This window comes from Lynx rufus, unplaced genomic scaffold, assembly GCF_022079265.1.
Source record: "Lynx rufus isolate CCGP_SWC_20201006 ecotype Redwood Valley unplaced genomic scaffold, mLynRuf1.p SCAF_34, whole genome shotgun sequence".
Taxonomy (NCBI): Eukaryota; Metazoa; Chordata; class Mammalia; order Carnivora; family Felidae; genus Lynx; species Lynx rufus.
Window position 1 is genome coordinate 2,240,507 of NW_025814850.1, and position 21,865 is coordinate 2,262,371.

The following is a 21,865-nucleotide window of genomic DNA, read 5'->3' on the forward strand; positions in this document are numbered from 1 at the left end:
TGAGCGCCGCGACGCGACGCACGAGGCGTGCTGACGTCACACGCCAGGGCGTGGCCTGGCGCTGGGTGGGGCGGGAGCCTAGGTGGAAAAGGAAAGAAGAGGAAATAAAGGAGAATCTGAGTGTTTGTGCAAGTGCGCCCGCTTGGTAAAGTGCTTGCAGAGTCCATTTTAGAAGTTAAAGATAAATAACCTACGTTGAATGAGAAGGGGAAGGTGGAGGGAGCTGCAGTCTCCATTATGTGTCCACGTTGACACAAGAGTTTAATGAATGAACTCTGTATTTTACATATGAGGAATCCCAGACCCGGGGGACTTAAGGAAATTTGCTCAGAATGATTATACCCAGTTACAAAGTGGCAATGGAAAGAACACTGGCTATAGGATTAGCTAAACTGGGATTGGGATCCCAGGTCTGCCACTTATTAAATTCTATGACCTTGAGAAAATTACTAAACCTGACCCTGTATCTTTATTTCTTCTGTATTATCACTTACTGATGATCCAACGATCTTTTGAGGTAGGAATCAACATCTTCCTTTTACAGATGAAGAAACTGATGTCTTGGACTAAACTTGGCCAGGGTCGCACAACCAAAAAGAATTCGGTCTACCTGTTCCCCAAGATGGTTCTATTTGATGCTCTACTGTATTAGATAATACCTTATAGAGTCGTTAGGTTAAGTGAGATAATGGGTACAAATGAATGGCATGTAGTAGGTCTTTAATAAATGATCCTCCATGATCACCCATCACCCTTGGAACTCAAGATGCTTCCCCATCTCCCTTCTTGCCCTCTCTAGAAAGCCAGGCAAAGGGCAGGAATTACAAAGATGGCCTTGGGGCAGGAGTTTTGCCCCTCACCCTACTAGTGACCATTCTGATCTATGACAGTTTTAACACGTTAAGTGTATTTTCCAGCCCTGTCATCACCAGTTTCCATCCCTAACCCACCTACCTGCCCACATCCCACCCCCACCACCCTATAGAAATTCTGGAGCCTCATATATGAATAACAATAGGTTGAACTTTCTCTAGGTGAAGGCAAAGACCAGCCCTGGCACTACTTAACTTGAACACAGTTCGAAAGTGTTTCCTTGCCCTTCAAGAGGCATCAACTTCCTGACGTTGGGCATATATTAGTCCAATCATTTAATAGGAATAAATATACTGATGCCTCTTAGTTGTGGTATTTCAGAGAACTTTCAACTCTGACCCCCACAAGTCACATGTAACTGCCGCTCCACTTTTTATATGGCATTGTGATTATAGTTTTCATATATATGACTGCCAGGTACTGTTAGGGAAAGCTTCCTGGAGAAAGTGAAAAAATCTGAGACCTGAAGGACATGCAAGATCTCTAAAAGGAGACAGAGCCTGTGGATTTCAAGGAACATAAAGTAGCTCAGAAATATTATGAAATGGAGTTGTGGGGGTAGGCTGGTAAAGGTTGTCTGGCTAGAACCTGGGCAAACTTTCAAAGACCTAGAAAATGTAGGCTTTCTCCTTGGGACAAATGAAAAACAGCAAGGGAGTGAAGTGACGTTTATATCCAGCTTCCGTTCCCCACACCTTTTCAATTAGTGAAATTAATTTCTCCCCAAGAAGAACCATATTTACATTCTCATTTTTATTCACCCAGCAGAAAACTCTCCAAGAACAAAGTTGCTTGAGGTGGGAAGGAACTGGGGAGCCACTCAACAGTCTCCTCCCACCCCAACTCTGCCTCTAGGCAGGACCTCACCTAGAATAGGTGAGGATTCTATTTCGTGTGTGTTCCTAGAGAGGATTATTCCAGATTTTGCCTTGGGTGTGTGCCCTTCCTCTTCCCATACCAACCCAGCTACTACCTCATGGTTTACCTGCCCAGCGGGGTTTTGGAAGGCAAGGAGGGAGGTAAAGCAAGCTTAGAAGTGGAAGTGAGACTTGGACTGCTTGCTATGTGTAAGAATTCGCAAGCGTTTAGGTTAGACGCCTCAGAATCAAGAGGCTTATTTGTCAGCTTCCAAATCAACAGCGGACGAATTCGGGCGGGAGATTCTTGGGCTGGGGGAGAAAGGCAAGGGCCGATTAGCGGTGTCTGAAAATGTAGAGCCCCGCTTCAGCGCCGACCGGAGATGCGTGGCTCCTCGGAGGAGTCTCCGTAGCGCTGTCTCCAAGAAATCTCAGAATATCTTTGGAGGGCAGCGATACTGGAGAAAAGAGGTCTGGTCTGGAAGGAATCCTGACCTTGGAGATTACACATCCATCTTCGCAGCAGCAAAGCAAGAACCCTGGGCACGTCGCCCACCCGCAGGTTAGTCCTTCCCTTGACCCGGAACAGCAGCGGGAGCCGACTCTGCGCCCAATGCCCACGTGCCGGCAACAGCAGCCACGTGGGGCTTTGCGGAAACGCCTTCGCAAAGATTTGTCCCCTGCGCTGCCCAGTAGAAAGGAAGACCCGGGTGGAACACTAGAGGAAACGGTACCGGCTAGAGGCCGGGCTCGCGCGAGTCAGGGACTACCGGGGGAGGGGGGGGGGGACGGGGAGGGGCGGGGCTTGTGCCGGTCGCTGGCAGGGGGCGGGGCCTAGGGCTCCGAAAGGTGGGCTTTTGGACGGCAGCGGGGAGAGCAGCATCCTCGTCTCCGAGGCGTCTCCGACGCGTCTCCGACACTCCTCGGCTTCCACCATAGAGCAAACCCCCGCCCGGCCGGTCCCTCGGTCGCCATGGAGTCCACGCTGGGCGCGGGCATCGCAATGGCCGAGGCGCTGCAGAACCAGCTGCCTTGGCTGGAAAACGTGTGGCTCTGGGTCACCTTTCTGGGCGATCCCAAGAGCCTCTTTCTGTTCTACTTCCCCGCGGCCTACTACGCCTCCCGCCGCGTGGGCATCGCAGTGCTCTGGATCAGCCTCATCACCGAGTGGCTCAACCTCGTCTTCAAGTGGTGAGACACCGAAGCCCTCGGCGTCCTGGTCCCCCACCCCCAAAGGCCCTGAGTCCTGGGCAAGCCCTGATCTCCCTCAGCAGGTGCCTCAAAGGCTCGGACCTTCCCCACCACCCCGCCCCACTGAACCCATGGCCTTAAGATCTCTTCACCCCTACCCCCGGGTCCCTGACTTTTTCCTTTGAGCATCTTCATGCATTTTGGACTCAGACCTAAGAGTCCCCATCTTACTCATGAGACCAGTGTTTCTCAAACAGGCCTGATGGGAGAAATCACCTAAGGGGTGCAATGCAATATTTAAAACGCAAATACCTCATCCCACCGCAGTCATACTGACTTAGAAATTTAAGGGAAGGGGTTGGGAATCTGTATTTTAAGAAGCATCTGTGGTGACTTAAGTAGCAAAAGGTCCTGCTTGTCAGCTCACTCTTTCATTCATCTATTCATTCATTTGACATAGTTGTTAAGAAGCATGCTTTGTGCCAGGCTTTACACTAGCAGCTAAGGGCAGAGGGCTCAAAATTTAAGGTATGTTTCCCCAGACCATGACCAGCAGCATAGGAAGCACTTTGAAAACTTGCTAGAAATGCAAGATCTCAGGCCCCAGGCCAGAGCTTCTGAATCAGAATCTGCATTTTAACAGGGACCTCAGGTGATTGCAGTGCATAGTAAGACTTGAAAAGCACTGCCTTCCAGGGAACACTTTTCTTCCTTCTCTCCTTCATTCACTGGTAGACTTCACACAGACTTAGAAGCCAGGAATCCCAGGCAAGTGGGTGGGGCCCCCAGGCCTTATCTCTTTGTGCCACCAGGTCTCTCTTGGGTGCAGCGGGGAGCTGTGCCTCCCCTCACCTCAACCTCTGCTGCCTGGGGGAGGGAAGGGAGTTCATAGGAGACACTTGAATGGGCTGGAATGACTTTGCTGAAAAACAAAATAGGAATTACCTTCCCTCCTACTCTTCCCTGCAAAGGCTTCATTCCTCCTGAAAATGGAAAAACAGCTGTCTACTCATTTCCTTCTTGCCTAATTGCCCTTTGCTTTGTGCTCTCTCCCCGCTCAGAGTCCGTATAAGCCTCCCCCTCTACTGTTCCCGACAGGACAGACCACTCCCTTGGGTAGACATTCTCAATGCCCCCCCCCCCCAACAAGTGACAAAGCTCCTATTCATTTCCTAAGTGTGTTTTGAGCACCTGGCGTGCGAACCTAGTGGTGAGGAGAGGCAGGTGCCTTTTGTCTCCCTCCCCAGCAGCATCTTTCTGCTCTCCTGCCTTTCCTCTTTCTGGCCACAGCAGCCTCGCCTCTTCAGGATGTGGTTTCCCAGGGTCCAGTGAAGTCACCAGCCAGGGGACTTTGAGCTTTTTGTCCTCTTTATTCTTTCTCAGCCTCCTCTGTCCATTTCCCACTCCCGTTCTCAAACAAGAGAGTCTCACCCAAGGAGTTCACGTGTGGGTAATTCAGACTGGAGTTTGGGAACTGGAGGGAGGAAGATTCAGGAGGGTCAGTGGGGAGTCTGGGAGCAACAGAAAGAGTCAAGTCCTGGGCTCTCTAGGAATGGGAAGAGCAGAGCTGGCCCTGCAGTGGGAGGAGTAAGAGCGGGACTAGTGAGCATTTCAGAGCGTGCATGTGCATACGCGCGCGCACACACACACACACACACATACACACACAATCTCTTTCCTCCTTATCACTTCTTTAAAAATAGCATGTGTTCTTCCGTTCCAAGGTGAAAACTCATGGCAAGGTAACGCACAGACTTGGACTCCCTTTCCGACTCCACCCTGCAGGCCCTCCAGAGTACTCCCGGGGATCCTTCTGCTCCCGCCTGTTCCCCTGGCTGCGTGCGCATATAATGTCATCTTCTGTCTGTTCTCTTCTAGGCTTCTGTTTGGAGACAGGCCCTTTTGGTGGGTCCATGAGTCTGGCTACTACAGCCAGGCCCCAGCCCAGGTCCACCAGTTCCCTGCTTCTTGTGAAACTGGTCCAGGTGGGAAGCCCCAAATCTCCCTGTCCCAGTGTGGTTAGGGTTCAGTGAGTGTTTCAGAGTACTTTTCAGCCAGGGTGGCCTAACCAGAGGCCCAGCCTCTCAGTTACTGACCCAGAGAACTAAGAAACCCCAGGAAGAATGATTTGAATTCCAGAGGAGGGCACCCGTGCTAGAGTGCCAGCTGCCCACCTTGTTTCGAGTAGATCCGAGAGACAAAGCAGAAGCCTGAGAGCAGTGGCCTCAGGCAGGGGTGAAGAAGGCTTCAGGGCAGAGAGAGCCATGGACCAATGCAGGGGGTGGGCAACGGGGTTCAGCCATTGCCAGGGGCTCCTGGGTTCCACTCTCATCCTCTGACCTCAATCTTCTGGATCCTCCGGCAGGCAGCCCTTCTGGACATTGCATGATCACAGGAGCAGCGCTCTGGCCCATAATGACGGCCATCTCTTCCCAGGTGGCCACTCGGGCCCACAGGTACACGTTGGCATTGCCTACCAAGGAGGACAGGGGTGATGGTGCCCTGGACCCAAAAAGCGCAGCAGCAGGGCAGCCTGGGAGCTGGGGTTCTGGGGACCCTGGGGGCATTTGGTCAAACCATGAAGCGCTTGGGTGCTGAGGGAAGCCAAGCTGTGTGTGGACACCCCCTGAACCATTTGCTTTTCTTCTTTGTAGCCGCTGGGTGAGGGTGATACCTAGTCTGGCTTACTGCACCTTCCTACTGGCGGTCGGCCTGTCCCGGGTCTTCCTCTTAGCACATTTCCCCCACCAGGTGCTGGCTGGCCTAATTACTGGTGAGCAACTGGGGCAACATGGTGGGCCTACGGGGTGCCACTGGCAGTGGGAGGACCCGTATAGGATCCTCCCATCGTATAGCTGACCCCAAGGCCCTTTTATACCTGTCTATTCTGCCGAGCTGCCCTTCAGCTCAGGGGGCTCATATCCCCCAAACTCCCTGAAGCTGCTGTCACCTTACTTCCCTAGGTGCTGCGCTGGGCTGGCTGATGGCCCCCCGGGTACCCATGGAGCGGGAGCTAAGCTTCTATGGATTGACCTCACTGGCCCTCTTGCTGGGTGCCAGCCTCATCTATTGGACCCTTTTTACACTGGGCCTGGATCTTTCTTGGTAAGTCCTGCTTTGAAGTTTGGGCAGGCCGGAGCCCGTTGTGCCTCACCCGTACCCAGCCCGGTGGGTCCCTGGTTTGTTGTAGCCAAAAAGGAACATGTGACCTGTTCACACAGACTCTCCTGGGGTCACAGCACAACATGGGGGTAGACTCCAAAGGGGCTGAGAGCCATTGGCCCTCTAGGTTCCAGAGGGGGGAGGTCTCTCCTGCAAAGACCCCCTCCTCCCCACAGGTCCATCAGTCTGGCCTCCAAGTGGTGTGAGCGGCCTGAGTGGGTGCACTTGGATAGCCGGCCCTTTGCCTCCCTGAGCCGTGACTCAGGGGCCGCCCTGGGTCTGGGCATTGCCCTGCACTCTCCCTGCTATGCCCAGGTACGGCGAGCATACCTGGGACATGGCCAGAAGATAGTCTGTCTTGTGCTGGCCGTGGGGCTGCTGGGCCCCCTGGACTGGCTGGGCTACCCACCTCAGATCAGCCTTTTCTATATCTTCAATTTCCTCAAGTACACCCTCTGGCCATGCCTCGTCCTGGCCCTTGTGCCCTGGGTGGTGCACACGTTCAGTGCCCAGGAAATACCACCCATCCGCTCTTCCTGACTTCAAGTGCCTCCTATTGCCACTTGCCCCGCCCCCGCCAAAGCCAACACTCCGTGATCTGTGACCTCCCTCCCCACTCCAGGAGGCAGCCCCATCCCCTTCCAGCTCCCACAGGCCCTGGTCATCCTCAGTCTCCCACTTCTCCAGCATCTGGTCTTCACCCCAAAGGGCCTTCTTTCTCCCAAAAATGCTGGTCCTTTTGCCTTCCCCTGAGTCCCCGGAGAGCTAAGGCAACATCAAGACCAGTGGGCTCCTGTAACACTGTGAGGGGTTCACAGAGGCCCCAATAAAAGCCCTTGAATACATCTGGATTTCTTTTTTGCCTATGCGCCCATTTCCGTTGAACTTGCCTGTGTGTGTGCAAGTGAGACCCTTGCCAGGCCACCTGTTGTACACTCCCCCTCCCCCCACAACGCCTGTTTCCAGAGACCCTCAGCCTGGGCCCAGCATCATCGGCTAGGCCACAAGAGAGGTCCCATGAGATGCTATGGCTACATTCAGTGACACCTTGTCTTTAATCTACAGGACAGAGACTCCACTCCCTCCCACCCCAGCCTCCTGTTTCCTAAATTGGCCAGTCCAGGGGCTGGAGAAAAGAAGAGCCAGGGTGGGGAATGGGAACCTCTACTCCATTTGGAAGCCCAGAGAAGAGAGACATCAGCCCCAGAAGGCACTGCCAGAAACAAGTTTATTTACATAAGGACACACAGTTTAACAGATTACAAAATACTTAACTGAAATCCATATCCAGGGAGACAAAGCAAGGAGTGGGTTTACATGAGAACCAGACCAGCCATGGGAGAGAGAGAAGGGCCTGGAGCTGGGGCTCGGCATGGAGAGGCCTGGTACACTGGGCCTAGCCCCATCCACATCCCCCAGGAGGATCTAGAATACACTAACAACACACAGGACACAAGCACGCAACGAATCAGTGGTGGTGGGGCTCCTGCCCCTCCCCTGGCTCCCTCAACCCTACTCAGGCCCCCGTTAGGATAATATGTAAACAGACGGGGCGGGGGGGCCCTCGGGATGGGGCAGAAAAGAAGTGTATGTGGTGTTGACAGGAGGACCGAGGAACACGCAGCCCCCTAGGAGCCACTTCCCATCTTTGGTTTCCTACAGGCTAGACGGCATTCCCTAGGCCTTGCGGGCCCCCAGCCCCTCCTGGTCTTAGCTCCCTTGGGCTAGTGGCCAGGAGAGGCAGCCCAGGAGGAAGGGAAGCTACAGGTGAGGGCAGACTCCTGGGTTCTGGCCCTGCCCCCTTCTAGAAACCCCACTCTCACCATCCCCAGGCTTCAACGTAAAAGGCCCCAGAAGGGAGGTGGGCCAGTGACCACTGGGTAGCTGGGGAAATCTGGTCCTGAACAGCAAGGGGGCTCTCACCAGCCTGGAGGCTCCACCACCCCCGGCCCTTGCAGGGACCACCTCCCCGTCCCCAGGCTGTGCCAGCAGAGGGGCAGGGAAGCCCACAGAGTAAGGCTGAGAGCAAGCCTGGTTCTAAGACTCCTCCTGGTCCCTCCGAACCCAGGAGTCCAGCCCCATCCCTCCCCACACACTTTGACCCTCTCCAACCCCTGGGAAGGGCAAAGAGGTCCTGAGGAGTAGGAGGCCAGACAGCCCTGCCCACAGACCACAGGCCCACATCCTAGGGCACAAGTCTTCCCCCGGTGCTGAGGCCAGGAGAAAGGAGGAGGAGAAGGGGTCTATGCAGAGATGGTGAGGACAACAAAGAGGGAAAAGGGTGGGGAATCGCGGGGTGGGAGCCCACCTCCCCTCCACTCTGTATCTTAGACTATAGAGCAACCTTCCGGATCTTCCCCTGAGGTTGGAGAGGGGAGGAGGGTGAAATTAAGGCATTTCCCCCAGTTAGCTGAAGCCAAGGCACCAAACTTACTGTTCCCTCCTCACTTAGTGAGACTCCAAAACTAGAAGGTACTATCTGGGCCCCACACCCACTTTAAGCCGGCCCAGTCTCCAAGGTGGAAAAGGACAGAATGCAGAGAAGCGGGTACGGGACACAGCGTGGAGGTGAGGCTGGAAAGGGCACCCCCGTACCTTTCAGGGGGAGCAAACTTCTAGAGTGGAGACGTGGGTCTTGCTGGGGGGAGTTGGGCAGGAGGCCTGAGGCGGCTTAGAGGAGCGGGGGGTGGGGGGGCGAGGCTGAGAGACCCACACAGCACACGTTGTTGAATGTGTGACTTTTTGTTTTTAATAGAAAAAATAAACAAAATCACAATGATGAAGCCCAGAGGGACGGGGGCCAGGGTGTCACAGGGCAGGCTCCTGTTCCATGGGCTCCTCTGCCGGCCTGTGGGAACAAGCACAGGGAGGGGCATTGAGGTGGGGGCACCAGCTTGGGTGAGGGCAGAGGTCAGGAGGAACCTTACCTGGGGCTGTGCTCCCGGGCTGCAGCAGCCTGGGCCTGCTCGGCCCCCACCGACAGCAAGGCCATGGCGCTCACAGTCTCAGCCTCCTCCGTCTCCCCTGCCTGGGCCTCCCGCAGGGAACGGCCTAGACCAGCAGCGAACCTCTGTACGCAGCTCCAGTGTTTGCCTGTGGACGAGGGGTAGACGGGGATCAGGGAGGACAGAAAGCATACTACATCCCCAGCCCTGGCAGGCCCACAAGCTTCTGCCCCTTTGGCAAGCCGAGGTCTGAGCCTCTCTGCCTTGTCCCCACGCACTCTGGATCTCGATGACTTTCTCTAGCGTGGCCACTGCGTTGATGTTGGGCTTTTGTTGCAAGACTGCCTCGTCCAAGGGCTGCAGCTGGCAGGGGAAAGAAGAGAAGGCGTACGGCTTATGGTGGGGAGTGGGTGGCGGTGCCTGGCCCTCTGAGCACCCCATTCAGCCCCAACCATCTCCCGTGACAAGGGTAAACAGCAGAAAGGAACCCTGAGGAACCCAGGAGGAACCCTGAGTCAGAAAGCCCTCCCTAGCCACCGGGTGTCTTTGGAACCCAGGAAAACCTTCCCAAGGGCGCTCAGTGCTGCTTAATCAGGAAAGGGGCCCTCCCTTACTGGCCTCTCCCTGGGCCCTCACCCCCTGGCTTACTAGTCCACTTCCCCCAGTGCCTCCCTGCATCCCTTACCTCCACGCTGAGCAGGGCTGAGACACAGGCCTCAGAGGCATCACAGATGGCGGTCAAGTCGTGGCCTCCCTCCAGGGCCAGCACCACCCGGCCCCCTGCCAGCGTCATCAGCTGCCTGGTTAAGTGGCCAAAACCTTTAGGGATGGGTGAAGTGAGGAAACCAAAATGGTTTGGGAAAAAAAAAAAATTCAAGAGAAGATAAGAAAGGAGAGAAAAAGCAACGTGAGAGGCGGAACAAACAGTACCAAATAAAATAGTAGATTTAAACCCAGATCTATATCCGCGATAAAATTCAATGTCAACGGACTAAATGCTCCGTTAAAGGCAAAAGAGAACAGGGGAGCCTGACTGGCTCAGTCGGTGGAGCATGCGGCTCTTGATCTCAGGGTCGTGAGTTTGAGACCCACATTGGGTGTAGAGATTGCTTAAATAAGTAAACTTTTTAAAAATCTTAATAAATAAAGACACAACAGAACGAGTGGGCTAAAAGAAATTCCAATTATGTCATAAGGAGCACCACCGAAACATGGGGATCAACAAGTCCCACCCCTATGGCTCTGGGAGGAGATCTACCCTCTGCTACCCCACATCCACATGCCTGCCCCCCACCCCAAGGCCAAGGTTGGCAGAGGGAGTGGGAAGCCCCTCCAAGATGATTCCACGGTCTTGGACCTGCCCCTCCGCTTTCCTCCTCCCCACCTCCGCAATGCCAGTCTATTCCTGCTCCACGCCCTCCCTCAATCCCCCAGCAGCTCACATCTGGCGGTGACAGAGTAGCCACCCAGTGGAGACAGGTGTCCCTCAACAGCATCAAACCCGGCAGAGACCAGGACCACGTCAGGTGAGAACTCGTGGGCAATGGGCATCACCACTGTCCTGCAAAGGGAGGGCCCAAGCTGACCCTGGCAGGTGGCTAGGCCAGGCCTCCCCTCACTCTGTGTTCCCCCCCCCGAGACAAGACCCCTCACCCACACCAACCTGAGTGCCTTCTGCCCCTCCCATGGCAGGGCCCAGGGGGCTCCCACCCTGCCCTTGGCCCTTCTCAGTGCCCACCTGAAGGCCGTTAGGTACTCCACATCTCCGATGGGGGGATCCACACCTCCCGTCCATGCCACGTTCACATTGTACCCCACACCTGGCCCTCCGCCAACCTGGCAGCGTGGTGGGGAGGGGTTATTCTCACTGCCTGGGGATCCCAGACAACGGCCCCGCCCTCAGCCCTGATTCCAGCCCTTACTCCACTCACTGCTGCTCTTGGTGGAGGGACAGTTGGCCTGCGTGGTCCTCCCGCTAGAAGCCCGGCCTCCCTGGATATCAGCACCACCACAGGCCTCCCTGGCTCCCTGCTAGGTCCCATTCTGCTACCTCCCCAAGGGGCCCCATATTTGATTGAATCCAGGAATTGTACCTCTTCAGGAGCCCCAGAGCCTGGAAAGAAGTTCCCGTTGTCATAGCGATGCAGGGAGATGTAGAGCACAGACGGGTCATTGTAAAACGCTTGTTGGGTGCCATTGCCGTGGTGAATGTCCTAGACGGCAGAGGTGGGAGCGTCAGAAAGAAGGCCCAGTCTCGGGCCCAACGGTCAAAATTCCACTTGCTCCCCACCTCCACCCTAAGGTGAACTCTGGGGGTGCGAGGCAGCGTGTTCTGTCCGCAACAGTATCGCCCCACACTTCTCTACCCAGGGTCTGTGGGCCAGAACATGGCACGGTACAGAAGAGATACAAAGCCGTGGGACGAATACGGCGGGTCGCCCTGCACCATTGTCCTCAACAGCGTGGAGGGAAACCTTAAGGCTAGTAAGGAACCGAAAGCAGATACACTCCGAAGGACCCAACTTACGTTGAGTTTTTAAGCCAAAGTTGGGCTTCAAAGAGTCCTCATCTTTGATGAGCACTGCTCCTGGCTACTTCCCAGTTATGGGCAGTGGCGGGTGCCTTTCCCTCTGCCGTGAGAGGCGGGGTTTGAGAAGTGGCGCCCAGGAGCAAGAGCAGAAGTGCTGGGGCCAAAAGGTCTCATCCGAAGCACAGTGCCAACATCCCAAACTCTGTGACTTTGGTCGGCTATTTCACCCAACAGCTCAGTGTGTCTCCATTTATAGAAATGCACATCCTAACTCCTACCACTCGATATGAGCCACGAGCAGTACCGTGTGTCCTGGCACACAGCCAACCCCAGTCAAGAGTACCTCTAGCAACGGTGGCAACAGTCTACACTGTTCACGGTAGAAAATCTTGGTTGCTTGAGGCTACAAGGTCGGGGCCAAGGTGGACTGGGGCTCAGGCCACTTTTGAGTCTCTCTTAGCAAGGAGGGAGGCCCATGGGAATGGGAGGGCTGGGCTGATGCTCCAGCAGGAAGATACAAGGGAAGTCATCAGGCCCAGCAGCAGTGTGGGCACCTAAGGAATAGGTGGCAGTGTTGGGGGGGGGGGTGCCTTCCTGAAGGCTGACCCTGGTCCCACCAGCCCCCTGCCTACCCAGTCCACGATGAGAACCTTGCCCACGTTCAGCTTCTGCTGTAGGAGTTTGGCTGTGATGGCTACAGAGTTGAAGAAGCAGAATCCCCTGGTGGGTGGGGGGAGAAAAGGATGGGGGAGGTCAGCTTTAGCAGACTGTTTGCTGCATGAGCAAAAGATACACATCAGCTCAGCTGAGAGGGAGACGGGAAGGGAGGAGGGCAGCGGGTCTAGGGCAGGGCGGGTGTGGCACTCACATGGCTGTGGATTCCTCTGCGTGGTGTCCTGGGGGCCGGATGATGGCAAATCCATTCTGAAGAGGTGCAGACAGGGGGACGGGGACGACAGATAGACAGGCAAGGTGGCCACAGAAGGGGTGGACGCAGAGGAGAGAAACACAAACCAGGCAGGGAAGAGAACACAGGTCAAAAACATGTATCCCACACACTAAGAACACAGCCGCAGGCCACGTGGGCACGTAGACACCACCTCTGATCTCAAGAGACCCACGAGAGCATCAGATATTAGTGCCTCTTTGCCAGTCCCTCTTTACCACTCACCCCCCCGGCTGGCCCGGGAGCCATCACCTCCCCCCCACTCTGGCACCTGAGAGTTCAGGTTGCCTGCTTGCTCAGGGGAAAGCCAAGGCTGCCCCCGTCCTCTACCCCTGAGGATGCAGGACCAGGCCACGTGATGCCGAGGCCCCAGGCACACACTCACCTTGAGCTCTCCTGCTGCCACCTTGAAAGCCAGCTCTACCAGGCAGCCCACTGCCATGCGCACAGCACTGGAGGAGTGCATCTCGTTCCACACAGTGTCACTGTCCACCTGCGGGGGCAGGAGAGCAGGCTTCAGCGTGCCCCCTGCAGGGGGAGGGCAAGAATGGGGGTGGGCACCTGGACAGTGGGCCAGCGGCCATGGTGGGCGGGAAAGGGGGGTGGGGGGCAAGAGCTGGGAGTGCCGCCCATCCATCCCTACTGGCAGGTGCCCTACTCACCCCAATGCCCCCACAAGGCAGCATGGCATACATCTTCTGGCTGATGGGGCCTGCAAGGAAGAGGGACAAAGCTACTCTGGAAGTTGCCTCAAGTGCCAAAGCTACAGGCTGGGGCCTCCAGAGGGCAGTGAGCTCCAGCACCAAAAAAAGAAGGCCAGACCCAAGCACAGAACAGGCCTCTGCACCCCACGCCAGTCGGGAGAGGTCTGTCCCCTGTCCTCAGGCGGGAACACCTTACCTCTGGGGCAGAAGGCAGGGAAAAAGGGGCATGGATCGATTAGGGAGACGAGCAAAGCCCTCCCCCATCACTAAGCCTGACCTGCCACCCTCCACCCTCCTGCAATGCACCCCACCCACACGGTGGTCTATGTGAATGGCACCCCCTGGAGGTGTGCAATGTGGCGGCTGTGCCACCTCGGCCAAGGGTATGATCTGTGCCCACTGGGACCCACTTGTCTACGCTGACAGCTCCCTATCCCCCAGGGCAGCGCACACAGCCTGCCCCATGCCTGCTGGCTCACCAAGCAGCTTCTTGCTGTCAAGCTTCTGTCGGTTGAGGGGGCTGGTCCCATAGAGCAGGGTGTGGTATTCGGAGTGCACCGTCTGGATCTCGTCCAGTGTGGCTTTGCGACCCCGGATCCGCTGTACGGGGAGCGCAGAAGAGGCCAGTGAGGGGATGCACTGAAGGCCCAGCTCTCCCTGGTGCCCAGACCCTCTCTCTGTCCTACCACCCGGGACACATGAAGCTGCTTTCTGGCCTTAAGAGATCCAAAGGATTTTGAGAGAGTACAGTAAGACCTTGCTTTGGGAACATACTTTGTTCCGGAAACATGCTTATAATCCAAAGCACTCGTATATCAAAGCGAATTTCAAGAACCATTGGCTCAGTGGTGATCATGTGACGTTCGGCGTCCCGTACCACTCGTATTGCAAGACATCGCTTGTTTATCAAGTTCAAATTGATTAGAGGCGTCTTGTGGAACACTCGCAGAATAAGTTCCTCACAATCCCAGGTTTTACTGTATGCCCTGGCCCCCCACGTACCCCAGTCCGGGACCACCCCCGCTCGGCAAAATGTGCTATGAGGGATGGAACCGAGAGGTGGCCGAAGGGACTGACCCTGAGGTCAGGGGTTGAAAGAAAAATGAGGAAGACACAGAGAGAGGCCTCATGGACACAGAGACACAAAGGCCTTGGCTGGGTTTGGGCGGCGGGGGTGGGGGCAGGGAGCTGGAAGAAGGAGAGGCTCCCTCACCTCACACTTGCTAAGCAGGCCTGTCTCCTGCAGCCGAGACCAGATGCTCTGGATCCGGCCGGCATGCTCAGGGTGCACGTGTGTGTTCCCGCACATGCACTGATGCTTCAGCATGAACGTGTCGTAGACCACACCTGGACCGGAGACATACCCGTCAGCCAGCACCGCTCTGGGCCACGGCAGCCTAGCCACTGCCATCCCCGGCAGAGCTCACCAAGCTCTCCCCAGTCAGCCCTGGCCCCAGTACCTCCCCATGGCCACCCCGGCCACCCCCAGCCGCCTTCCCACACACCGGCCCCTCTTCTCTCCTCCTGCGGTTCCTTTCTCCCATTACCGCCCGTCAAAAGCCCCCCCACCGCTCCTCAAGCCTCAACCAGCCTGCCCCTGAATGTTTATGTATTTATTTGGAGAGAAGAGAGACAGAGGGAGAGAATCCCAAGCAGGCTCTGCGCGGTCAGCGCACAGTCTGATGCGGGGCTGGATCTCAGCTGAGATCATAGACCTGAGCTGAAATCAAGAGTCAGACGCTTAACTGACTGAGCCACCCAGGCCCCTCCCCCCCCCCACTGGTTTTGATTTCTGCACATCATGCTCTCAACACTCTACTCCCTTCAGGGCACATCCACCTTTCCCCCCTCTGTCACAGCCCGTGTGCCGTTCCCCCAGCCCCCCACACCCCACTGGTGAGGCAGGACCATCCCCAGGCAACTGTGCCCCCTCAGAGCCCAGCATAGGGCAGCTTCATGTGGGAAAGCTTTCTGGAATGGACTGAGGCCTCACTTTTGACCCCACAGGGAGGAGGACAGGAAGCTAGAAGGGCAGGGACCAACTGAGACAGTGAGCTCTCTTCACCCAGGGCCCCAAGGGCTTATGTGGCCATGGTGCGAAAAACAGGTGGTCCCTCAGCGGGTCGCACGAGGCTAGACACGATGCACAGGCACCCTGGCACACGGTGGAAGGACAGCTGGCGGGGGTGGGGCTCACCTGTGGTGAAGAGGTGCTTGGTGGGCTGGTCTGGGGGGCTCTTCATGCCCCCAGGGGCAGCAGGTGAGGACTGGGTGCGGCCCAGGGCCTGGTGGGGCACAGTGGCCAGGCTGAGGGGTGCCTGATACACCTGAAGGGGCTGCAGCTGCTGGGCATCTGAGAACACCTGGGCAAGAGGAGAGTGGGAGGGAGCGTGAGACGCAAGTGAGGGCAAATGTCCCGGGCCCTCCAAAGGGGCCCCTGTTCCAGTCCTTTTCTTCCAAACCTCCCCCTTCCCCCATCTCCTCCCACCAGGGACAGGAGGCACTCCAGCCTTCACCATCTCCACCTCCCAGGAGATAGGGGGGTGGGGGGAAGGGATGAGTCACGCCAGAGTAGCATTGAGGTAAGAGGCTGGGAGGGACGGGGGCGTGGGAGGGGGCAGGATGAGTCAGGCCCGGAGGGCTCGGCTGTGTCCGCAATGAATGGAGTGCGTTCTAGGTGCAGGGGGACTGTAGTAACAGCGGGGGTGTGTGTGTACACACGCGCATGCTCACAGAGACCAATGCGCAACCGGCCCTACGCAAGCAGAAACGCAGATACACAGGCCATGTGCGCGCGCGCACGCGCACACACACACACACACACACACAAGCAGCCTGTGGCAAGGGCAGACACAGACACAGGGAGGGGCTGGCAGACTGGGGCACAGATGGCTCTGAGACCAACACAAGCAGCGCCCCCTTCCATAGCCCCTTGTCTCTTTCCCACTCTGCTTTGGCTCTCTTCAGAAAGCCTGGGAAGCGCAGACCAGGGAGAGGGAAAGGCAAAGATGGGAAGGGGCTGCAGGGGACAGAGGGGTGGCAATCAAGGGCCGGGGTGGAGGGAGCACCTTCTTGTAACCAGCACTGGACTCCTCCGAGTCGGGCCCCTCCTCGGTGCCGCTCTCGCCCTCCTCGTCCTTGACCTGGATGCAGTCCTCCTCCTCCTCTTCCTCCTCCTCCTCCTCCTCCTCTTCCTCCTCCTCCAGGTCTTCCTGCGTACTCTCACTCTCCGTGGAGCCTTCCCGGGGGATGGTCAGGGCCCCCTCCCCAAGCAAGGCCTCCTGCTGCTCAGTCAGCTCCTCCTCTGTCTCCTCGGGGTGGGTGGTGGGCTGCCGTGGCAGCTCCCCAGTCTTGGTGAGGATCTGGGAGCAGAGCAAAGGGACACGCCGGCTGGGAGGGGGAGCAACCGTGCGGCCCGTGGCTCAGGAGGGTCCGTCCTCTCCTTGCCTCTCCCTGGTAGCCGCCCTGCCGGTACAGAGCTTCCGCAAGAGGCAAGGTGGCAACTCAGAGCAGATACGGCGTGGGGAGTGGCCCCGGGCGTCAGCCCCCGCTCCCTGCCTGCCAGCCCGGTGCCGTCTGGTGTCCTGCCCCCAGCACAGCCCTGGCCATTCGCCTCCCCCAGCTCACCTTGCCCAGCTGCAGCTGCTGTTGCTTCTGTTTCTCCAGGAACTGCTGGTGCTGCTGCTGCATGACCAGCTGCTGCAGGGCCTGGGGGCTCTGGGGTAGCGGGGAGGACTGAGTGCGGCTCAAGGGCCGGTGCCGCGGGAGCTTGCCCACTGTCCGCATGCTGGTGGCCACACGTTCACCTGTCACCAGCGGGGACTGCCCGTGGAGTGGCACTGTGCAGTGGGGAAAGGCGAGTAACCATCACTGTCGGGGCTCCGGGCTGCCCCCCTCTACCCCGAGGCTCTCCCCCTCCTGGAACACCACCACCGACATGATCAGGAGAAACCCTGGAGGGGCCTGGGGCACCCTGCCCCCAAACCTGAGCCCCCTTCTTCCTCCTCCCCACAATGCAACAGTTTTGTAGCTCAGAGCCACTGCCTCCCGCAAGCCATCCTGGATTCACCACTCTCTCTCTTTGATTCCCTTATGACTACACATACGGTCTTAGGCCCTCAGTATGGCTGAACAAGGACTAGCTTTCCCCAACGGCAACGAGACCCCCCTGATCATAGACAAGGATCCCATCAGGTGGGGAAGTCTGGGGGCCAGGATCACTTGTCTTTTAAGCAGAACCTCTTCTGATGCCACCGGCTGCTTATGGTCTGACTGCCCAAAGCCGTGCCATCCAATCCCACAGTTGCAGCCACATGCGACTCCTGAGCACTTAAAATGTGGCCTGAGCTGAGATGGGCTCTAAACATGAAATACACAACTGGATTTCCAAGACAGTATGAAGCACAAAGTAAATGGTCTCATAGGTAACCCTTTATATTGATTATATGTTGAAATGGTAATATTCCAGACCTAGCGAATTAAACATATATCAAAGTTGGGGCACCCAGCTGGTTCAGTCAGAGGAGCGTGAGACTCTTGATCTCAGGGTTGTGAGTTCAAGCCCCTCGCTGGGTGTGCACAATAACTAAATAAATAAAATCTTAAAAATATGTATGTGTACGTATATATATTAAAGTTAATTTCACCTGTTTCCTTTCACAATTTTTTTAAAGCTTTTATTTTTGGGGTGCCTGGGTGGCTCAGTCGGTTGAGGGTCTAACTCTTGATTTCAGCTCAGGTCATGATCCCAGGGTCATGGGATCAAGCCCCATGTCAGGCTCTACACTAAGCATGAAGCCTGCTTAAAGATTCTCTCTCTCTCTCTCTCTCTCTCTCTCTCTCTCTCTCTCCCTCTGCCCCACTTGTGTGCTCTCTAAAATAAAAAAAAAAAAATGAAAAATAAAAATAAAAAGATTCTGGGGCACCTGGATGGCTCAGTTGGTTAAGTGTCCAACTCCTAATTTCGGCTCAGGTCACGATTTCACGGTTCGGGAGATCAAGCCCTTCACTGGGTTCTGCACTGACAACATGAAGCCTGCTTGGGATTCTCTCTCCCCCTCTCTCTCCTTCTCCCTCCCTTGCTCACAAGCTCACGTGCACACCTGTGCATGTGTGTGTGCTCTCTCCCTCTCTCTCTCTCTCTAAATAAACTTTAAAACAATGAAATGAAATGAAATTTAATTCAAATTAAAAAAAGATTTTAAGTAAGCTCCACACCCAACACGGGACTCAAACTTACAATCCCGAGATCAAGAGTCACATGCTCTGCTGATCGAGCCAGCCAGGCGCCCCTCTTTTTATATATATTTTTAATGCGGTTCTAGAAAACTTTAAGTTGCACACGTGGCTTGTGTTGTATTTCTACTGGACGGCACTGCTCTGGAACCTGAGCACATCGCAGCAATCGATGTCGTGGAGAACAGCACCTGGCGGGCTGGAGGTGCTCGATAATGTCCGAGCAACGCGATACAGAAGAAATCAACGATGCCATGGAGGGGAGCTGTGGTAGAGCTGAAGAGTGTCCCCGGCTACTCCCTGGTGGTTGCCTCGCGTCCTCGGAGGAGGAGCCTGACACCCACTCCCTCGCACAGCTGCCGCCCCCACTCACCAGCGATGAGGGTGCTTTGCTGCCGAGCCTGCTCCAGCAGCAGCACGTGCTGCAGCAGGGAGGCATGCCCGTGGGGGCTGGTGTCACCCTCCAGCGCCACGCCCAGCAGGCAGCCGGGGATGGAGGATGTGCTCATGAACTTGCCCGTCAGCGCGCCACCCTGCCGCAGGGACTGGAGGGCCTGCCTCTCGGCCTCCTGCTGCGTTGACAGCTTCGGGGAGGCCTGGGGGAGGGAAAGAGAGATGGAAATGAAGGAGAGGCACATACCATCCCCAGTCCCGCCAACTTTGGATCGGCATCCCTCACCCACCCACCTCCCACCCCCCAACTCTGAGGAAGGCCATCTGATCTCCTTCGGGGCCTTGTGAGGACAAAAACCCCAGCTGGGGGCACCCAGGACCACAAACTTAGACACCAGAGGGAGGATGGGGCGTGTGCCTCATACTTACCGTGAGGTGCGAGTTGGTGACAGTGACTGTGGCCTGCAGCCCTAGGGAGATGTTGGGCAGAGAGGGAGACGTGTAGAGGCTGAACTGGTTGGGGGAGCTGTCCAGAGGGAGGGCCCGGTGCTGGGGGAGCATCTAGGGAGCAGTCGGGAGAGACGGGCATGAGAGCAGGCAAAGGGGGGGCCACCTGGGGCCGAGGGCTCTGAATGGTGCCTCGCTCCCCGCTCCCCACACCAAGCCCCACCTGGGCAGTACTGAGAGATCATAGTCCTTCAGAGGCCCATGGGACAAATCCCACTTAGAGGCAACAGGTCCCTCTAGCCTGTCCACATGGGCGGAGAGGTCCCTGCCGGGTACTCTCAGCAAGACAGACAGGAAGGAGCTGCCTTCCTTCTTCCAAGGGAAACAGAGCAGCTCTGGCCCGCCCGCCCAGCCCTCAGCAGGCCTGTACCTCAGTGGGGATGTTGGGGACTGAGCCAGTAAAGCCATTCTCAGCAATGGTGCTGTGGGAGCTGTTGGGAGAGCTGGGGCCGGAGCCTGGTGCGCTGTTACACACGGACGACACTATGGGAGAACTGGCTGTCACCTGGGCTTGCTCAGAGCCACCCCCCACTCCCAGGACCTCAGAACAGGAACAAAAGAGGAGCCCTTACCTCCAGGCCCAGCACCAGTGATCTCAACCGCTCTCTTCTTAAAGGTGCTAATGACTGTCCCATCCTTGCGACGCAGGAGGGGACTGCTTCTCCGCTCAGCCACCTTCTGCTTTAGCCTCGAACGCACTTTCAAGTTGGGTTCAGAGGCTAGGGAGAAGGTAGGCAGGGCTCAGATACAGCTACACGGATGCGCACACGCCTGCAGCCTGGCCCCTTCACACTCCCACCCCTACCTCCAAGGAGCCATACTCTGGGAGGCCAGGTTGGGCACTGCTCACCTGTTTTGCGGAGGGGGAAGTCATCGCGGCTGTCATAGGGCCCAAGCAAAGGCAGTTTGTAGGAGGGAGGCGTCCCAGGGGGGCCACTCTGGGGAGGGGAACTCTGGTCCAAAGAAGCATGGTGGGCTCCCCTGGGGGGGTACGGGGTGGGGATGGAAACAGACCTAGGTTATTACCCAGCCAGCTGGGCCTGCCACCTAGTGGCAGTCACATTTTGGAAATACCCACTGCATGAAGGGACAGGAAGTGGATCTGGGGAGGGGAACAAGGAGGGAAGCCAGGGGTGGCAATCTCGTCTCCCGAGAGAGATCGCAGGGCCTGTATCTGGCTTCCGGCCAGGAGCCCCCTGCCATCCTGCAACCGGGCAGCCCCTGATGGGGGGGGAGGGGGGGGACACACCTCTGTGACCCATGCCCGCCCAGGGCCATTACCAGCATTTGGGATGCTGTGGGAGGGAATGGTTGAGGCCGCCTGGCGTGGGCTCCTTTGACTTCGACAAGAGGAATTCCTGGAGCCTCAGCTTCACCTCAGTGCTGGCGATGGCACCTGCAGGACAGGGCGCCGCTGACCTGGGTGCTCAGGGCCAGGAGCCCACAGCCTGGGGGCGGGGGGTGGGGGGGCGGCAGGAGCGGGAGGCCCCAGGCCTTACTCTCTTTGCTCTTCTCCTTGTTTCGCAGGATGAGCAGCTGCTGCTCCAGCCGCTGCTTCTCCAGCTCTTCCTGCCGCTGCTGCTCCCGCTGCCGCTGCTGCTCCAGCTCCTGCTGCCTCTTGGCCGCCAGCATCTCCTGCTGCTGCTGCAGAGGCACAGGGAGGGGGGCAGGGGGAAGGAGGGATGGGGTGAGCCAGGTCCGGGCGGGGGTCGGAGGTCTGGGCAGCCCCCCCGCGCCCCCCTCGCTCACCTTGAGGTGCTTCTGCAGCTGGACCTCATGCTGCCGCGTCAGGTGGTCGTGCTGTTTCTGGAACTCGGCGAACAGGAGCTGCTTCTGCAGCTGCTGCTGCTGCTTGAGTGCCAGGAGCTCCTGCTGCAGCTGCTGCTCCCTCAGTGAGGGGTCCACAGGGCCCGCCAGGGCACCCCGCAGCTCCGCGGGGCTGGGGCTGCCTCCACCCCCGCCCCCCATGGAGCTGGGCATGGCTCCCGGCAGCACCGGCTTCACCTCCACTGCAGGGAGAAGAGACAGGCGTCAGTGAGCCCGATCCTACCGCTACTAGGCCGTGGCAGCCATGCTGGGGGCCCAGAAAGCTCCCCGGCAGGCCCACTAGACCCAAGAGAATAGATGGCAGGCGGGGTGGGGGGTGGAGGCCGTCAAAGCCCTCTGCTCCACAGAATCAGTGTTCTTCCGTAATTGAGGTCCAAGCCATGAACTTCAATAAGAAAATACGCAAAAGCGTGAAGCACGCCACCTGGAAGATCGTGAGTGCTCAACGCGTAATACATTGTCTCGTATTGTTAACACCACTGGGCATCTTACGTGAGTTACTTTCCTAACGAGAAAGCCGGGCTTTAGAAAGGTTCAAGTACAGGAACACCTGGGTGGCTCAGTCGGTTAGGTTGAGCGTCTGACCCTTGATTTCAGCTCAGATCGTGATCCCGCCGTTCGTGAGATCAAGCCCCGACTCGGGCTCCAGGCTGAGTGTGGAACCTGCTTGGGATTCTCTCTCTGTCTCTGTCTCC

The 21,865-nt window shown here is 57.1% G+C and overlaps 2 protein-coding genes across 7 annotated transcripts in view; one reads left to right on the plus strand and one right to left on the minus strand.

Moving 5' to 3' along the window:
* Positions 1-2,570: 2,570 nt before the first annotated feature.
* G6PC3 (glucose-6-phosphatase catalytic subunit 3) lies at positions 2,571-6,928 on the plus strand. 2 transcript variants are annotated; one of them, XM_047093276.1, is made up of 6 exons: positions 2,571-2,921; positions 4,800-4,906; positions 5,287-5,377; positions 5,576-5,694; positions 5,885-6,026; positions 6,260-6,928. In XM_047093276.1, the coding sequence occupies exons 1-6, from the start codon at positions 2,704-2,706 to the stop codon at positions 6,621-6,623; spliced, it is 1,041 nt and encodes a 346-aa protein (XP_046949232.1). In that variant the 5' UTR covers positions 2,571-2,703; the 3' UTR covers positions 6,624-6,928. The 2 variants fall into 2 exon arrangements, with proteins under 2 accessions (XP_046949232.1, XP_046949233.1); XM_047093277.1 differs by lacking the exon at positions 5,576-5,694 and having other exon boundaries at positions 6,260-6,374.
* Positions 6,929-8,809: 1,881 nt separating this feature from the next.
* The window catches only part of HDAC5 (histone deacetylase 5), a 37,051-nt gene continuing 23,995 nt past the window's right edge, over positions 8,810-21,865 (minus strand). For 4 of the 5 annotated variants that reach the window (XM_047093275.1, XM_047093272.1, XM_047093271.1 and 1 more), the window contains 24 exons: positions 21,093-21,352; positions 20,843-20,987; positions 20,625-20,739; positions 20,194-20,324; positions 19,916-20,062; positions 19,714-19,826; positions 19,266-19,397; positions 18,817-19,039; positions 16,836-17,047; positions 16,277-16,570; positions 15,406-15,571; positions 14,422-14,555; positions 13,688-13,808; positions 13,167-13,216; positions 12,890-12,997; positions 12,427-12,482; positions 12,191-12,278; positions 11,122-11,241; positions 10,767-10,864; positions 10,471-10,589; positions 9,714-9,847; positions 9,307-9,391; positions 9,011-9,176; positions 8,810-8,931 (listed from right to left, as the gene is read on the minus strand). In XM_047093275.1, the coding sequence (XP_046949231.1) occupies positions 8,892-8,931; positions 9,011-9,176; positions 9,307-9,391; positions 9,714-9,847; positions 10,471-10,589; positions 10,767-10,864; positions 11,122-11,241; positions 12,191-12,278; positions 12,427-12,482; positions 12,890-12,997; positions 13,167-13,216; positions 13,688-13,808; positions 14,422-14,555; positions 15,406-15,571; positions 16,277-16,570; positions 16,836-17,047; positions 18,817-19,039; positions 19,266-19,397; positions 19,714-19,826; positions 19,916-20,062; positions 20,194-20,324; positions 20,625-20,739; positions 20,843-20,987; positions 21,093-21,352 (3,257 nt within the window). In that variant the 3' untranslated portion in view covers positions 8,810-8,891. The remainder of the gene's footprint in view (positions 8,932-9,010; positions 9,177-9,306; positions 9,392-9,713; positions 9,848-10,470; positions 10,590-10,766; positions 10,865-11,121; positions 11,242-12,190; positions 12,279-12,426; positions 12,483-12,889; positions 12,998-13,166; positions 13,217-13,687; positions 13,809-14,421; positions 14,556-15,405; positions 15,572-16,276; positions 16,571-16,835; positions 17,048-18,816; positions 19,040-19,265; positions 19,398-19,713; positions 19,827-19,915; positions 20,063-20,193; positions 20,325-20,624; positions 20,740-20,842; positions 20,988-21,092; positions 21,353-21,865) is intronic. The other variant, XM_047093273.1, reaches the window with a different exon arrangement.